The following is a 17,264-nucleotide window of genomic DNA, read 5'->3' as shown; positions in this document are numbered from 1 at the left end:
TGGTTCAAAGAGAGCCAATCAGTTGATATTTCAAGTCTGATGGCTTGTATTAAAACCAAGTATATTTAAAGCCAGACGTTGTTGCATAATAAGGTTGTAACTTGTCACTAAATGTTAAACAGTTTAATACAATAATAATTCTGGACCGGTAATGAAATATTTGTACATAAGTAATTTTATCAAGGCCAGATGGTCAGTCAGACCTTTCAGTTGTAAAATCAATTTGCTTTGAGATTAAGAGTATTGAAATATTGGTTAAACCCAGACAGTACTTATCTAACTATAAGATTGGACATGAAAATACTGTTAAACAAAAATCTAAAAATGTGAAACAACACAAAATCCTAAAAACATGAGGCTGCTGAATATAAAATGATGAAATGATGAGATTGAATATGAATATAATGAAATAATGATGATAATCATTAACACAATAAAAATAAAAATAACTTTGTGAAACATTTAATGTTTGGTTTAATAAAATTCTATGACAAATTGGAATTTGGCCTAGTTTAAGAAATGTTAAATCAAGATATACAACCGATTTTGATTGAAAAAATATGACAAAGAATGATTGACATTTATAAACAGTCGTGCAATACAGATATTAATGAATCAAACAGATTAGAAACATATCGCGGGTATAACAAGAACTTGCCTTTAAACTTTAAGGGGCACAATATACATTGATGAAAAAAGGTATTGATGTTCATTTTTTAAATTTTTTATCACTAAAGTCAAAGGAGCAGGGTTTCCGCCAGCCCTTTATGGCTTGACGGGCCCGACATGCCTTCCACTGGCAAGGCTAATTACCGACATGCGTTAATTATGCCAACATGCAACGGTTGACTGACAGCCAGAAGGCGTGTCAGGACTATTACGGCATTTGTATCAGCCATTCAGGATCGACGACAGCATGAAGGCGTGTCGGTGAGGTTCAACAGTGCAATTAATCAAACTCCTCCTATTCTTAATCAAAATGGGAATGTGTGAAAAACACCACTGTCGTAATTGCGACCTTCATCCCTATAATCATCTATGAACGCAAAGTAAACAATAAGTGTTAATTGATTTCGGTAATATAAATCATGTGTCGTTTTATTTTGTTTCTTAATCCAGAGTCTGTTTGTTAACCAATTATTAAATTATAATTGAGAACCGTGTTAAGATATCTGTGTTATTATAAACAAGGATTATGCTATGTCGTCGTATGTAATTGAGTCGCGTTCCCGTCTTTAGTTTAAAAGTGTAAAGTTATGTTTTGTGTTGCTTATTATTAAACTTTTATTATTTTATCGTTCTTTTAATTTATTTAGAAAAAAGATAAATAAATCTGAAAATACACATTACATTCCCATTAAGTTATTATTTAGCCGACCCGGCTTTGAAAATATTAGCTGTTGCAGCTTTAAATACGAATACACCCACGAGCAGTCGCTTTGCTCCGGGCTCTTTTGTGTTCCAGCATGCAGCGTGCTTTACACGTTTTGCTGTGACGTCAATGGTGTCAATATTAATAATACCCGCACTAAACGAAACACGAGTCGATCGATATCGTCTATATTGTATTGTCGGAAAACTTGAGAAATACCAATAATTAATGAAGAGAAACCATTAAACCTTTTCACAAATATTTTGAATGTTAATCGGACTTGAGTTGGTAATTCTAAATCATAGGAACATAACTGTAAACTTGTTTAAAATGCAGGAAATTGCACCATTTTGGATACGAAAAAAAAATCGACGTAGGGAGAAGACACCCCTCCCAAACCCTCTCCAACCCTCCCCTTCCGACATGCCTTATGCAATTCCTGGCGGAAACCCTGAAGGAGTTAAACATTATAATGCATTAAAAAATACAAAAATAAGCATCAACCTATAAATTATAATATTTTATTGTTTTTTATTTGTTTTGATCATTCAAGTCAAATAAGATAAACATATAACGCATTAATTTTTTTTTTTAATAATGCATCAACCTATAATGTGCACCTTGAAGTAGAAATATTTCCCAATTAGAAATGCCCTGACCACTATTCCAACCTGGTAGGAAAAATAACCTGGTGAATTACCTGTTTTAGCAGGGGAGACAACCTTATATTTCATGGAGAAGAGATGACACTCGTCGTCCATGCCAGCAGCGAACAAGTGGTTTCTGCCATCATAGACTGTAGCCCCATTCATTGGAGCCTGGGAGCCCACATCATGTGCACACACACTGCTCGCCTGGTAACCAGTCTCAGTCCCACGTAACTCATAGATCTCCTAAACAGATCACAGGAATTTTCATAACTATTCATTTCAAAATTAAAATCATACAGGGCAGAATGGAAAAAGATTATATTTATCAGAAGTTTGCAAGGCATGATACAATAAGGCCAAAATAAATTAAAATGGTTTGGTTAGGGTTACATTCGTTTCAAAAACAGGTAGGGTAGGAAGTCCTTTTTTATTTTTGTTTTTTTTTTATTAGGCTTTATATCCTTTCCGCTACCATAGCCGCCTAATGCAGACCCTAAATTCGGGTGTCCCCATTACCTCTATCATTCACCGGCGAACTACCACAGCAGTGTAAACCGTACTCAAATATTTGGCTTCTGATTACCGCTATCGTACAGCGTGGGAATACCGCTTATTTTTATAATCTTGTACATGTTTTGCTAAAAGCAGAGACTTAAATCTCCCGATTAAAATGCGTTAGCAATTAGGTAAAATGTTTATCAATTTTGAAACAGTACAAATTTATAACACAATTAAAGAAATTAATTACAAACATTATATAGTATATAAAATTATATAACATAACACCCTTATAAATCAAGTTTGCATTTCACGAATTAGTGACGTATACATTATCCCTAATAAGGTAATGTTCTAGTGAAAATGTACATTTTTCCTTTTACTTAAACCCTTTAATAGACACATTAATACAATAAAATGCATTTTATTTGTTTTATTATGTAACGGCAATTAAAATATTCACTTATTAATAAATATGACATATCGGCATAACTACGCTCTGGTTGACTTCGGAAAAATACAAAACTCTCATTAATACTCTACGGATATGATGAATTTTGAACAAATGTAGGAATAACCGTAGACGTGTGTTGTAGTAATTTGATTGAAGACAATCATCAGTAGGTAAACGCACATGCAAAACAGCGCAATGGTAATCCTGTGATATGTAGGTTGTGGTAATTTTCATCTTCGGTATTGGCTACTTTTTATTGTTTATAAAACTACTATAGGCGAGTTTTGTAGATAGGAATTACTTCTTTGAACAATGTGTTAAGTACATAAAGGATAATATTATGCATTAATACAATCTGGTAGTTCTAGCACAAACATTTCAGGTATATGTATTTCAAAATTGCCGGAGACGTTTAATGTTATGATCAATCTTAGAATTATACCACGTGTGCATGCATAGATACACTATGGCAGTTTTAACTTTTGTAGTAACTCGATATTTATGTCTGTTGTTTTCCTCATAAATACGCTACGGCTTGTATTTGATATTTCTAAAACAGCAATTTTGTACTACAGTACTTAGTAGAAAAAGGTTTTCCAAAATATTTCAAAAGTACAATGCTTAAAAAGATGTTTTTAAGGCAACGTTGCGAAATGTTTTTATTATTTCAATCATATCATGCACGTGTGTGCTTGAATCGGAGTAAATTGAAAAAATCCACATAAATACTCTCTGGAATGCCAAGTGTGACTAAACTATGTATGTATAAATACGCTATTTTAGCCGTGCTTAATTTTAATGCAGACATCACATTATCACAGTTTTCCAGGCACGTGTCATTCTATGTAAACTTCAGTAATAAAACAGAAAGTGAAACTTATGATTTAAGAAGTGGTGTAACAATGTTTGTGTCTCTAGTTCATTGTTGTTTGTGTCCTTGACGTGTACCCCTTAACAGGGAGTATTTTTTACTGTTCGACTAATGGGCTTGTCCCTGTAGTTTTCATTATATTATACATATTTTTGTTTATTTTAGTATTTACACATGCATAGAGCGATTAAAAAGCAATATGTTTTTTTTTATCAAATAAATCAGAAAGGAATTAAAATAACAATTCTCTATCATGATATTTTACACACATGTTCATTCATTTCCTACATAAATGTATACTTATAGGACTAAAATCCAAATACGGATTCATAATTCATTCATATATCAAGGTTATAAAATGTATCGATCATTTATTTACATCATATGAACTTGAGGAAAACATAGGGATAAAATCAAACATGACGAAAATCAATAATGATAATAAATTTTCTCCTATCAACAAAGAACACATGTACATAATTATATAATAGAAAAACATAGACCAAAACATAAATCAAAATATTTGACTGTAACTATTATATTGCTAGAAATATCGCATGATTTGTCACGGGAAACAACACCAGTATAATCACAGCATGTGATTAACGAAACGGCAACAGAGTCTAGTGGAGTTTCTGGTGTAATGCAATAGCATCGGTCTGTAAAAAGAAATCACATATTGATGAATATTTGTTATAAAGACACATTGTTAGCGACAATTGCATTGTATATGTGTAATTTCGAAAAATTTGTCCTCATTTTAAGCATGAAATGTTTAATTCTGTAAAAAAACATTAAAACAAACATTATTCGTCCCTTCAGGAACAAAAGGTTAACACCTGAACAACATTTTGTTATGATTATTTCATCAATACTATATTGAATATTTATTTTAATACATGATTGATCTAAACGGCGCTTACTTGTACTAGACTCTGAAATTTAAGATGTGCCATTAAACAGTAGAAATAATTTAATGTATGCATTTTCATGAACTTCAGAGGCCGTTCATTGTTTCGATTTAAGGGTTATTTCAAAATGCAATTATATAAAAAAACATATATTATTGAAAATGTTTTACATACATGAGTTGTTGTTTTCCGTTCCTCTGTGTTTCTGGAGCCATAGTCTTGTTGGACTTGACCTCCATTTGGCCTTTCCTAGAGGTAATGTCACGATACGAAATAAAACATTCCCTTAAATAAAATAATATTTCATTTGAGTTTTATTTTATAAACATTAGAATTATACTTGTGCAAGCTGACTCTGCACTGCACATCGCCAAAGAGGTCAGGTTAAAAAATGTCACTTGATTGTTTGGATTTCCTTATACGTGTGCTTTTCCCGCCGATAAGTTGTTCTGCAACCTAAAAACAGAAACATAAAACATTAAACAGCTGATTGATTTTAAAAGATGTTGTTCATGTTTCATTTGGGTGGTACATGCAAGGATCAATATGTTACTTAACCTGATTATGATTACTATTTAACATTCTACAGCATGTTTGTAATATACTGTAAAAAAGTATTACCATTCTCTCAAACAGCTTATAGGTAGCCGGAGGGTTGACGCTTTATACATGATGAATCACAAGCTAGATGTCCACGGCAAACCACACACATTAGGTCCACAAATAAGCACTTTGCGTTGGTACACTGTAAATGCTGACTGTCTACAACACCTATGCCCTTTTTGAATTAAAAAATAACTTTGATGCATGTTTTTTTCCCACTTTCCTTTTGTATTTACTTCTTCGATCGGCTATTTATTATAGTATAGGATTGAAACATGTCATCGGGTTGCACACATGTTTTGATTATTCCCATGCAGTGGACATAAGCTTCCGGTCCGAAATATTTCATGCCATGTGTTCCCCTCTGCTGAGCATCCTAACTTTGCCATCTCTTTTCGTGGACTGATTTTGCGATTGACCAATTGATATGTTCTTCCGGTGTTTAATGCGTGACACGACTGTATAGATTTTTTTCCAAACGCCAGAGGAACTGATGTTTTAAACTTGTCGGCAAATACAACATAATCATCCTGTGATGTTTTCTCTTCAGTTCTCTACAACTGTTTGAGTCAACCTTACTTTTATCTTTCGACTTAAGTACGCCTGGTAATTCCTGAGATACCCCATGACACACGGAGCACCAACGATTCTTGAATGGTGACCGTGACATTTGATCATTGCTTCATCGACAGATATGTATTGATGCACGTTGTATTAATTCATGCTCCTTTCCCATACAACTTTCACAACAGGGGTCACTGTGGTTCCAATGTAACCTTGATGCGACCTTGTGATATTTGTCCGGTTGGTTTATTGTCTATTGCAGTGGTTTTCATGGCAACTGTGACAGCTACTTTTTAATAGATATTCTGTTGATATATTGATATATTTGCAGTCACTATTGGTTTCCATGATAACTTTATAGCGACCACGTATTAGATGTCCGGTTGGATTTATAAGAAAGTTATAGCATATATTTCAACAGTTTTAAAAGGAAGCGTAACTAGTGTTAAATGACATTCAAAAGGCAACGTCGCCTTTGAAATGGGTTGTGTTATGTTGATTACGTATTATGTTTATACAGGAAATACCGTTGCGTAGTTTTGCATACTTCTAGATTCAAGAACGCTACCAAAGTGCAATTAAGTGACTGATTTAGTAACATGAAATGTCTACCTTATCAAGTTAACACACAGTCCGTAAAACAAATATCACAGTAATACCACTGCGCAGTTTTGCTCATTTCTTAAATTTAACAGTGATACCACAGCGTACTTCTGATACAAGAGGAAAAGCTTAAGCATGCTGTTTTATTAAAGCAAATTTACAAAAGCCAGAAGCGAATAATGTTGAATGGCGATTTTTAAAGAAATACCGTTGCTTATTTTTGCGTGGTTATTATATTTGAAAGAAATACCGTAGTGTAGTAACTGTTTCTAAGACAAAGTACCATAGCGTATTAATGCTGTTTTTAAAATTCACAATCCTTCTTATTTCAATGAAAAACGTACCACAAATTTGTGGAAAATGTGCATTTTGCGGCTTTGGAACTGGACGTACCTACTTTTTCGGTACGTTTCAGTCGTCTACAGTATGCCTACAGTAAAACAGTAGCGGTAACCAGCACCCTTGAAAAATTGGTCTGCATTAGGCGGCTACGGTAGCGCGTCGATGTACGGTAGCGGTATTCGAAAGGATATAAGAATTATTGTCATCATTGGAGAATGGTGTTAAAGTAATCTTCTGTATAAAGCTTTAAAGGTTATAAACAACATGTTAAAACAAACACTTAAAAAAATTGACTTTTGAAACGGTAGGATCTGCGCCAATTTCATAGAAAAGGTCAGGTAACCTGAACCAAATGTAATTTTTTTAGGCCCAGCGGGGAATGGACAATGCAGCCCATCCACAATATGGTCCAGAATGGTGGATCATCAAGCCCAGATTAAAAGAACAAATGGACTTCATGTAGGTCGAATAACCATAAGACCAAGATTCAAAGCTGAGACAGACTAAAATGAAATACCAGACTGGCCATGATTAGATGATCATAGTATTCTGACTGGAATTCAAGTCCATTCTTAGTATTTATTCTAGGCATAGCGCTGCCAACGGCTGCCAACGCAGGAGTCCCATTATGCCTAATGTGCTTTTTACATGAAGTTGCATCAATTGTCTCAAGCATTAAAGAAGTGACATAGATAATCAATAACCAGCATGTGAAATATATTAGAGGTGTCTATCTTAGACCTTGATAAGCATTGATTACTGGTAAGGTGCTCAAATGCTTATTATTTATGCCTAGCAGATTGATCAATGTGGCATGGATACCATTTATACAATCTTATTACTGGCTGAATTAATCACTTGAACAGCCTACAGCTTTACTCTCAATGATTTAAAAGCTCATTTTAGAAATGTTAAAATTGCTCTAGCAAACATTGAAATTAGACTTTTGGATGAACAAGCCCGATTTCATATACTATTGCTTGGCATCAAATTTTTGAACAAGCCCTGCTATATAAAATTCAGAATTTCGGCAAGCCCAGAAGACATTTTACCAGTGCAGGGCTTGCAGGTTTGTGTAAATTTTCGACCATTGCTCTACGCAACCTGCATTCAAGATTTTGAAATATCATTAAATGAACGTGGTATATTGTTACGCAACCTGCATTCAAGATTTTGAAATATCATTAAATGAACATGGTATATTGTATCTCAAAATAGACGGAATTTTCATCAATTCAATATCTTGAGATTATTTTTTTTAAATCTCCAACAGTCATTAAGAGTCAACAATGCCATAACTGCTATATAGTCATTGCTTACTTTTGGGCATATTCTAGGGAAGAGATAAAAGAAAAGAACATAAACAATGCCATTGTCTTATGTCATTGTACACAGTGTACGAAATTCGGATTTGAATCCACTAGCCCATTCTGGCTACCAGATAGGAAATTTTACTAGCCCGAAACCAATTTCACTAGCCCAAACTTAAACACTATAAAGTATCACACATTCTGAATAATTTTTGGAAGTTTGAATACGATTCCACAACGATTCTGATTATCTTATCAAGCACACTCATACAGTTTCAATAAATGTTCCCCAATCTGAACAATGTGTCAATGATAAATTGTAGTCATACCGTATAACAGTGTAGTCATTAAAAGGTTAGTAACTAAAGTTTTCCAAAAGGTAATAAAAAGACATATTATTTTCTGAACATATCATTTATTTATTGGACAGAATTATGCATGTACTATTAGTTCTGATATCCAATGCATCCTTGTCAAATCCGATATGCACCAGCGTTTGTGCAATGACATTTTTCTCTTTTCAACTTTCAGTTTCACTTTCAAGTTTCGGAAGTTACTAAACAACAAAATATATCGATGTTTATATTGCCAACATTTCTATAATTGTTCTTTAAAATAAATGGCAAAGCAATTCAAAGGTATAAAAAAGAACCTTACTGTACTGTACACTGACAAAGAGTTAACTATGTCCGACAGTTCTCCTTTCACTTTGATTAAATTTGTCAGGAAGTAAACAGGCACCTGACATTTAAGACAACTTTTGTAGAATGATTATTTTCTGTTCGCTTTAAAAACTTTAATATTATTTTTTATTTTAGCTAATAAAAAATATATATTTCTAAACGAAATAAATAAGATATCATTGTTGAAATTGCTATTTTAGCATTGTTGATTTTCGTGGTTGTCGAAAACTGCCGACATTATCCGTTAATTTACATAATGGGCAGAGTTATTGATGTCATACAGTTTGAGTGCTTCTAATAGACACAGTTACTGGTTAGAAACTGATCGATAATTACTTGTCATTTCGGGCGTAAATTAATTTTAACATGTCTTTATAGTTATTGATTAAATAAACAATCATTCTGCACATGGCTTGAGCCCTGAATCACAGAGCAATTAGCTTTTTTATCATCGTAATTTCGTGAATTTCGGCGAATCTGACTTCGCTGCTGTCAAGGCGACTAAGTCGCTCCAGTCGCATTGAAGGATGCATTCTTAAATAACAAGGCCTTGCGAATAAAAAACATGATGCATTACGCATTGTTTAAGTGACATGTTGTTGTTTTTTAATCCCATTTAAGGAAAAAACCGGTAGCCCGGTCGGGCAAGTTTCTGTGGAAAATTGGTAGCCCCAGCTGAAATTTGGTAGCCTCGGGCTATCGAGCTACCGCGAATTTCGAACACTGTTGTACATTTGCTGTTGTTGGATTTTGACATAGTTGCTTTGCTTTACAAAACAAATGGTACTAGGATACAGAGAATATCTGTTTAACTGTAAAAAAAATCAAAATATGTTGGCCGAATTAGAATGGATGATTGAAATGTAATTTTCCAGGTATTCACCATGCAATATTACGAAGGTAAAACACAAGAAGGTATTAACTTATATAGTCTTCTGATTTCCTTGAGATTTTTCCAGAATGATAATAACAATTAAATGTTTTCAAGACAAAACAGACCCTGTGACATTATCTTGATTTGTCCCATTTTATTTTTCCATTGCAATCAAATATACCTTTTCAGGAGAAACACTGGCCCTTTCGAAGACTCCAAAAGGGCAGTGTGTTTCTACTGAAAAAGGTGCCTCAAGTGCTCAGGAAATTTATAAACACTTACAATATGGCAAAGACTGTTGTACAGTACACTCAACGAGTTAGACCCACTTGATGTTTCCCTCTGCGGATTTTCACTATCGCGGCCAACAAAATGAATTTATCGACTGTCCGCTTTCCTTGGAGTTTGAATTTAAGGCACTTTGAGGGTTATCAGTCGACCGAAGAATTATGAATGTAACGTTCCTCAGATGGGTTATGAATATGAGGTCATGGTTCAAATGTTGGCTGTTGGGAGGATTTTAGCGCAGTGGTCGAAATTAGCACAAGCCCTCAAGCCCTGCAGTGGTAAAATGTATTTCGGGCTTGCTCAAATTCTGAATTTTATATAGCACGGCTTGTTACAAAATTTGATGCCAAGCATAAGTATAAGCATTCGGCCTTGTTCATCCAAAAGTCTAATTTCAATGACTGTTAGAGAGGGAAAGTTTTACCCTCGAAGAAAATCCACGATCAAAGTGGGTCTTACTGGTTGAGTGTACAATACCTTACAGCTCAGATAGGTAGTCTAAAATAATAGACGTGTTATACGGGATTCTTCCAATCCCTAACGTCTAAACGGGAATGTGCAAAAAAACGGGGGTGTTTGAAAAAAATATTGAAATTGTTTTAAGTGAAGTATTTTATGGTTGAAATTGATCATAAAAAGTTATATTCATATTTTACCATGTAAGTGAAATGTTATTTTGCACTTAACAAGCATATAGTGCATTAAAACAAGTTGTTTACGGTACCTTTCCAATAAAACGAAAGTTGACTGACACAGAAAACAATTATGCGAAGGGGAACAACTCTATAAAATCGTAATAACTCGGCCTCCTCCGACAAAGCCTCGAGATAGACCTCGTTGCACAATCGTAACCACTCGGCCATGGCCGAAATGTTCCGAGCGATTTAAAACTGTGCCCTGAAGCCTTGCAGATGCCCTTCATGTATATATCGTTATGTTTTGACAGAATGAAATGAAGAAAAGCCGTCAAACTCATAGTTATAAGTTGGATATTTATTTTTTGTGTACGGAACTAATATAAAATAACATTATCTGGTAATATTTCTTGTTTTTATGATATTTTATAGACGCTATATGCTTTAACCCGGAATCCTGATCGGAACAACTACCAACTTTTGATACTAAACAATTTGTACGTGATGGATTTGCCATATCAAAAATCTAAAAAAATCCGTCAACGTACAATTATTTGGACTACTCAGATAGGTGGATCAGTAACCCAAACATACTTTGGCCAATTTAGGACCCATTCACAATCTAAATGACTCAACCTTTTACACCATATTGGGCTACAAATAAACAACCCTTAACTAACAATAAAATCAAAACTTTACAATTAAAACTAGTTTATATATGTTTAAACAGTGTCAAATGCTTCCTTATCAAGTTATTCTCTTGAAATTTCTTATCATTTAAGATTTTTTTGCTTTGTTTCTTTATTTGAAATTTACTGTAATAAACTCAAAATTTTAGGCATTTTGTTGCCTTTTCCCCCAATTCTCCAGGGCCTGTCCCCTTCACGACAAGATGGGGAAAAACTGTCTCAATACGTCAAAAACGTCAAAATAAAATCGAGCACCGCAAAAATATGTCACTTGTCAGTTTGCCTCTTCAAAACTGCTGTTATATAGAAAATATTCGAGAAAATGATACGTACTATAGCATTGGAAACACCAGTTTTTGCCTGCCCTCCTCCGCCAGCAACTAAAAAATGGCGTTCGTCCAAAGATTTAACAGAATACATAGGAAAATTCGACTTCGCGATAACTGAACCCCGTTCTGGAGCCATGTTGGCAATTTATAGATGCTTGGTTGTTGACAAAAGGCCTGTTGAACCGGTTTGATTTAAAGCGATCCGGATTAAACTGTACACTCGAATTGTTGTTGCAATAAACTGTGTGCTTCCAAAACAAATACAAAATGCTTTATAATAGAATAATCATTTATCAAAAAAAATTGGAACTCTAAAAAGCTACTGTAAAAGCTTTAAGGTTTGGCCGGGACCAATCCTACTCCCAGGTTTTGGTAAGATTCTTTGTTTATATTCAAGAATGAAAAATATGCTTGTATTTTATAACAACAGAGGCACATTTGATGAGGTCAGTGTCTACAGACCAATAGGTACCGAGTTTGAATCCCCCTTTAACTAACAATTTTGCAGGGCTAAAATTAATGAAATAATTTTAATTGCGGAAACTAGCTCATTGAGAGTTCTTTTTGTTTCATATACTCTACTTAGAGTAAAGATTCGTTTATCAGTTTCTATTGATTGATTTTTATTATTGATTGATCAATATTAATTACTTCAATAACTACTTTTAACCCATCTTCGGATACCCGAGGCTGACCTCTTCTGTTACTCTTCATTTATCAATCTGACGATGCTGTTTACCAATCAAAGTATTAAAATGTACAATAGGCTAATGATAACCTGTGTGCAACTTAAAGTTTTTTTAATAAATGGTGTTGTTTTTTCTCATATCTTTTCTTTGTGATATTTTTATTAATATAACTAATTTCATTTCTATATGTCGTATAAGTATGTAAAACTTAAGGCGTATAAGTATGTACAACTTAAGGAAGTACCTCAAAATAAAGTATACTGGCACCATGTTAAATCATGGAAGGAATATTAACAAGTCTAGAATCCTTTTACATGTATAATATTCTTAAACTTGTTAACCTTTTTGTGAACTTGTAAATTCACGAATATTTTACATGTTTCGAACACAATATTGGGCGACTGTTTGACGATGTATCTCTCTATGCTTATTTTATAAAACATTGCCTATTTATAAAGATGCACGTGCTGCGTGGATGATTCAGCGGCCAATATGATTACTAATCAAAACGGCCGCTGAATCAACCACGCATTTTTACAAGCCAATATATATATATATATATATATATATATATATATATATATATATATATATATATATATATATATATATATATATATATATATATAGTCGATACTGTTTAGTTATAAGAAATAAAGATTGATTGTGAAATATATCTTATGAATGAAATTGGCAGTCTCTTTCTTTAAAGCTTCACTCTCACAGATTTTTACAACTTTTAAAAAAATTATAATTTGTCTTGGAAAGAGCAATTTTGGCGTTTATATCTGCTAACCAATGATATAAGATTGTTCACAAAAAAATCAGATCGTAGATTTTCATATTTCGGTTCGAAAATGAATGTTTTATGGCTTAAACCGTCACTAACGGTTCAAGAAAAATGCATATAAAACATCAATGTTTGAACTTAAATATAAAAATCTGCGATCTATTTTGTTGTCAGCAAACTTCTATCCACTGGTTTTCATGGATTTTCGCAAACATTTCCAAGTTCCAATAGAAAATAGAAAAAATAAAAAAAGTTGTCAAAACGTTCAATCTGTGAGAGTGCAGCTTTAAACACTTTCGAGACATTAACACACTACATAAAATTAACCACCCACAGTTTACATATGTATGAGGATAAAAACTCAATTATTTATTCAAAATTTTATTTAATTTCTTCACATAATATCACAGACTTAAAATCCATAATTCATAGATCCGTGAAAATGTTAACAAATCATTCTGTGAATCATGTTATGCGGTGAAGGGATGTAATCGCTGCGTAAATAGTGACAATAATCGTTAGGTAGTGTGTAACTTTTAATCGATTAAAAATAAATTCATAGTGTAAACCCCGTGCAATTTCCTTTTCCGGTAGACATTAGCCATGGACAAATTACAGCCTATCAAACTTGCAAAAGTAATATAATGTGTTGATATTTGTGAAATATATCAAATTAACATGATAAAGAATATTTTTTATAATTATTGTTAACATAGTTTCCACACGTATCTCCATTATCATGTACCATTCAAGGTTTGTAACAAGAATTCGCGACCTGTCAAATTGTATGAAAATGGTTTTTAAAGAAATAAATTTATCATCGTTGAATCAACAAACCTTTCAAAAGAACTTAAGTCAACGTTTGAATCGAGTTCTTGGCATCTAAGAAAGACTCCTTTTTTTCATACATTGGAAGTGGTGCAATAATATTTTTGTGTAAATAAGGTAGTGTAAGTACATCTTGATGGTAAAGTGCGCCCGTTGCTTGTCTACATCTCGCAACACCATAACAAAAGCACGTTGCTCTAACCAAGTGAGCTCACTGGGCAGCTCTTGCTCTCTTGCATGTTACTTCTGACACCATGAAAGTAAACATGGTAGAACATGTGTACCTGGTGCGCGGCTCTAATGCATGACTGCCAGCACATTAGCATGGCGCTCTTACCAACTTACTTAACTGAGTGGTTAGTTCTTACCCACACACACTAAGGAACAGAACTCAAAACTAAAGTCGTGGCTTCCTTTGACTCCTTTTATATCCAGAGACGCTTTATTTGGCAGCCTATACATCCCTGCTATGCATTGAGTAAAAGCATTTGGTGCAAATGCTTGATGTTTGGTTACCCATTTGCAATGAGTGCAGTGCCTTGCAACAGGTATTAAAACAAAACTGTTTTACAGGTATTAAAACAAAACTGTTTTTAAAGGTCAACGCTCACCATAATGAATGTATGGCTGGAAGCATTTCAACTAATGCACCAGTCAATTGTAACTATGGCCTCCCACGTCCGGGGTATAGCGTGGACTTTGACTTGGTCCAGCCAAGCACAGGGAAAATCCCCGACAAACCACCGCATTCACCTGGCACTGCAGGGCCACCGGGAAGGTAAAACACAGCCCATTTCCCTGGCTATCCGTGGACCTGGGGGGGGGGGGGGGGGCGGCATGGTTTCAATTGACTGGTGCATAAGCAGAGGAGCTTTGAAAGCTGGGACTTGATTAAAACTTGCCTGAAATAAAACTTCCCTTATCTTTTTCAGGTTGTGAAGGTTCTTGGCAGAACAGGGTCACAGGGACAGTGTACACAGGTAATTTCATTGAGCGCCAGCAGGAACCATGATATATTTGGCCATTTTAGCAGAAAAATACAAGATAGTCAAATGAAACATGAATTACACAACCAGGGTTAATATGCAGATGTAATGCAAGGCCCATTTTTGTGTCGCCTGAAAAGACGACATATAGGGGTTACTTTTGTCGGCGGCGTCCGCGTCCCATTTTCGCTTGTCCGGGGTATATCTCCTAAACTTTTAGTGGTACCAACTTGAAACTTCATATGTAGATAGACCTAATTGAGGGCAAGTGCAGTGCACAAGAACTGTTACTCTTGCTTCCATATTTTTAGAGTTATTGCCCTTTGTTATTTTTCATGCTTAAAGTTTTGTCCGGGGTATACCTTGTAGAATATAAGAGTTATCAACTTGAAACTTCATATGTAGATAGATCTCATGGTGGGCAAGTGCAGTGCACAATAACAGTAACTCTTGCTTTCTTAGTTTTCAATTATTGCCCTTTGTTAATTTTCATGCTTAAAGTTTTGTCCGGGGCATATCTTGAAGAATATAAGAGGTATCAACTTGAAACTTCATAGCTAGATATATCTCATTGAGGGCAAGTGCAGTGCACAATAACAGTATCTCTTGCTTTCTTAGTTTTAAAGTTATTGCCCTTTGTTAATTTTCATGCTTAAAGTTTTGTCCGGGGCATATCTTGAAGAATATAAGAGGTATCGACTTGAAACTTCATAGCTAGATAGATCTCATTGAGGGCAAGTGCAGTGCACAAGAACCGTTGCTGCCATATTTTTAGAGTTATTGCCCTTTGTTAATTTTCTTGCTTAGGTTTTGTCCGTGGCATATCTCGTAAACTATAGGAGGTTTCAACAGGAAACTTATTCCGTAGGTATATCTGATTGAGGGTTCAAATGCCACCTACACTTGAAAGTTAAATGGCAACATCATTGTCTATAAATGAATAAAATACCAATCTAACAGCTATAATGTCGACAGTAAATAATTCATCAGGCGACACATCCGACTCGCGGAGTTCTAGTACTAATTACAAGTAGAGTAATCACTGTAATGCCTGTTTCCGACCGTGATGCAATAGCCGAGTGTTTGCTCTGTCTTATGTGTTCTAGATAACAATTGACGAGTAAAGTTTGGGCACTTAAAACTTTTAAGCCAGTTTTGATTTCTGCCCAAATCACTCTAAAAATGTATACCTTTTTTTAAAACTTTGAGTCGATCCACCAGCCTGCATTTAACCTCGGCCATTACTTACAATCTTTGAGATATTCAAATGAAGCATGGTTCACATGTTGCCAGGGATATAATGCAGATGTACAGCAAGGTACATTTTAATAATCATTGATTTTTGCCCATTGAGACTGAGGAACAACAGCTGAGTGTCTGCGTCACTCTTGTTTTATATTTCAATTTACTTAACAGTTTAGAAGATTCAGTGGGCAATTTTCACTATCAAGTCAGATTTGTGCATTTTGAATTCAGCCAAATTCACAAACCAAACATGTATACTTTTTTCTATAAAACTTAGACTCCGACTTCACATTTCTAATATTATCAGGATATTTTAACTTAGATGAGTTTGAAATCAATCTTAGGCACTTATAATTTTTCAAACCCAGGATCCTAAATAACAATCAGCATGGGCATTCCAATCTTGCAATATATATGATTTCTTTACAAATGAACCATTCTTTCCCATTTTCACAATTCTATGGACTCCAGCCCCATTCACAAGAAATGAAAACATAACGGCGAGCTTATGTGGCTAAAAAAGAGAGCGAAATCGGGCTATTTTTGGTGTATTAATTAATGAAAGGTTTGATTTTGATGGACTCACATGCAATCGACGGTTGGTGATGCTATCTATAAAAAAACAACCACCAATTTTGTATACCTGGTATACTGTAGAATATACTAATCACCATATATCTATACTCTTGGTGCACGACACACGAAAAGATTTGTGGGTGCATTATGACATTTTGGGAATGGTCAACTACTGAACCTAATAATGGTGTCACCAACCTGTCTACAGATCAAAACAAGAGTACCATTACCCTCTTGAAGATGTGTTCAACATTCTCCAATAATGATAAAATGTTAAAGTTTCTTAATTGTCAAGCTATAAATTTGTTGTTAAATTAATGTTAACATTGTCTTAGGTGCGTGTGGAGTTCCTCGATGACAGCAACCGCTCCATCATCCGAAACGTGAAGGGCCCCGTAAGAGAGGGAGATATCCTCACACTGCTCGAGTCTGAGAGAGAAGCCCGCAGGTTACGCTAGCAGGCTTGTGCGGGTA

The 17,264-nt window shown here is 34.5% G+C and overlaps 1 protein-coding gene and 1 long non-coding RNA gene across 2 annotated transcripts in view; one reads left to right on the top strand and one right to left on the bottom strand.

The window, feature by feature from the left end:
* The window catches only part of LOC128213828 (prolactin regulatory element-binding protein-like), a 40,658-nt gene extending 28,846 nt beyond the window's left edge, over window positions 1–11,812 (bottom strand). The window contains exons 1-2 of the mRNA XM_052919887.1: window positions 11,681–11,812; window positions 2,073–2,265 (exon numbers count right to left, since the gene is read on the bottom strand). Of these exons, the coding sequence (XP_052775847.1) occupies window positions 2,073–2,265; window positions 11,681–11,812 (325 nt within the window). The remainder of the gene's footprint in view (window positions 1–2,072; window positions 2,266–11,680) is intronic.
* Window positions 11,813–13,708: 1,896 nt separating this feature from the next.
* LOC128214641 (uncharacterized) lies at window positions 13,709–17,218 on the top strand. Its single transcript, XR_008257951.1, has 3 exons — window positions 13,709–13,791; window positions 14,916–14,963; window positions 17,126–17,218. It is a non-coding gene; the product is annotated as an uncharacterized LOC128214641 (long non-coding RNA).
* Window positions 17,219–17,264: the final 46 nt, after the last annotated feature.

The sequence above is a fragment of the Mya arenaria genome, chromosome 13 (genome assembly GCF_026914265.1).
Source record: "Mya arenaria isolate MELC-2E11 chromosome 13, ASM2691426v1".
NCBI lineage: Eukaryota > Metazoa > Mollusca > Bivalvia > Myida > Myidae > Mya > Mya arenaria.
This window is presented reverse-complemented; position numbering and strand designations above follow the sequence as displayed.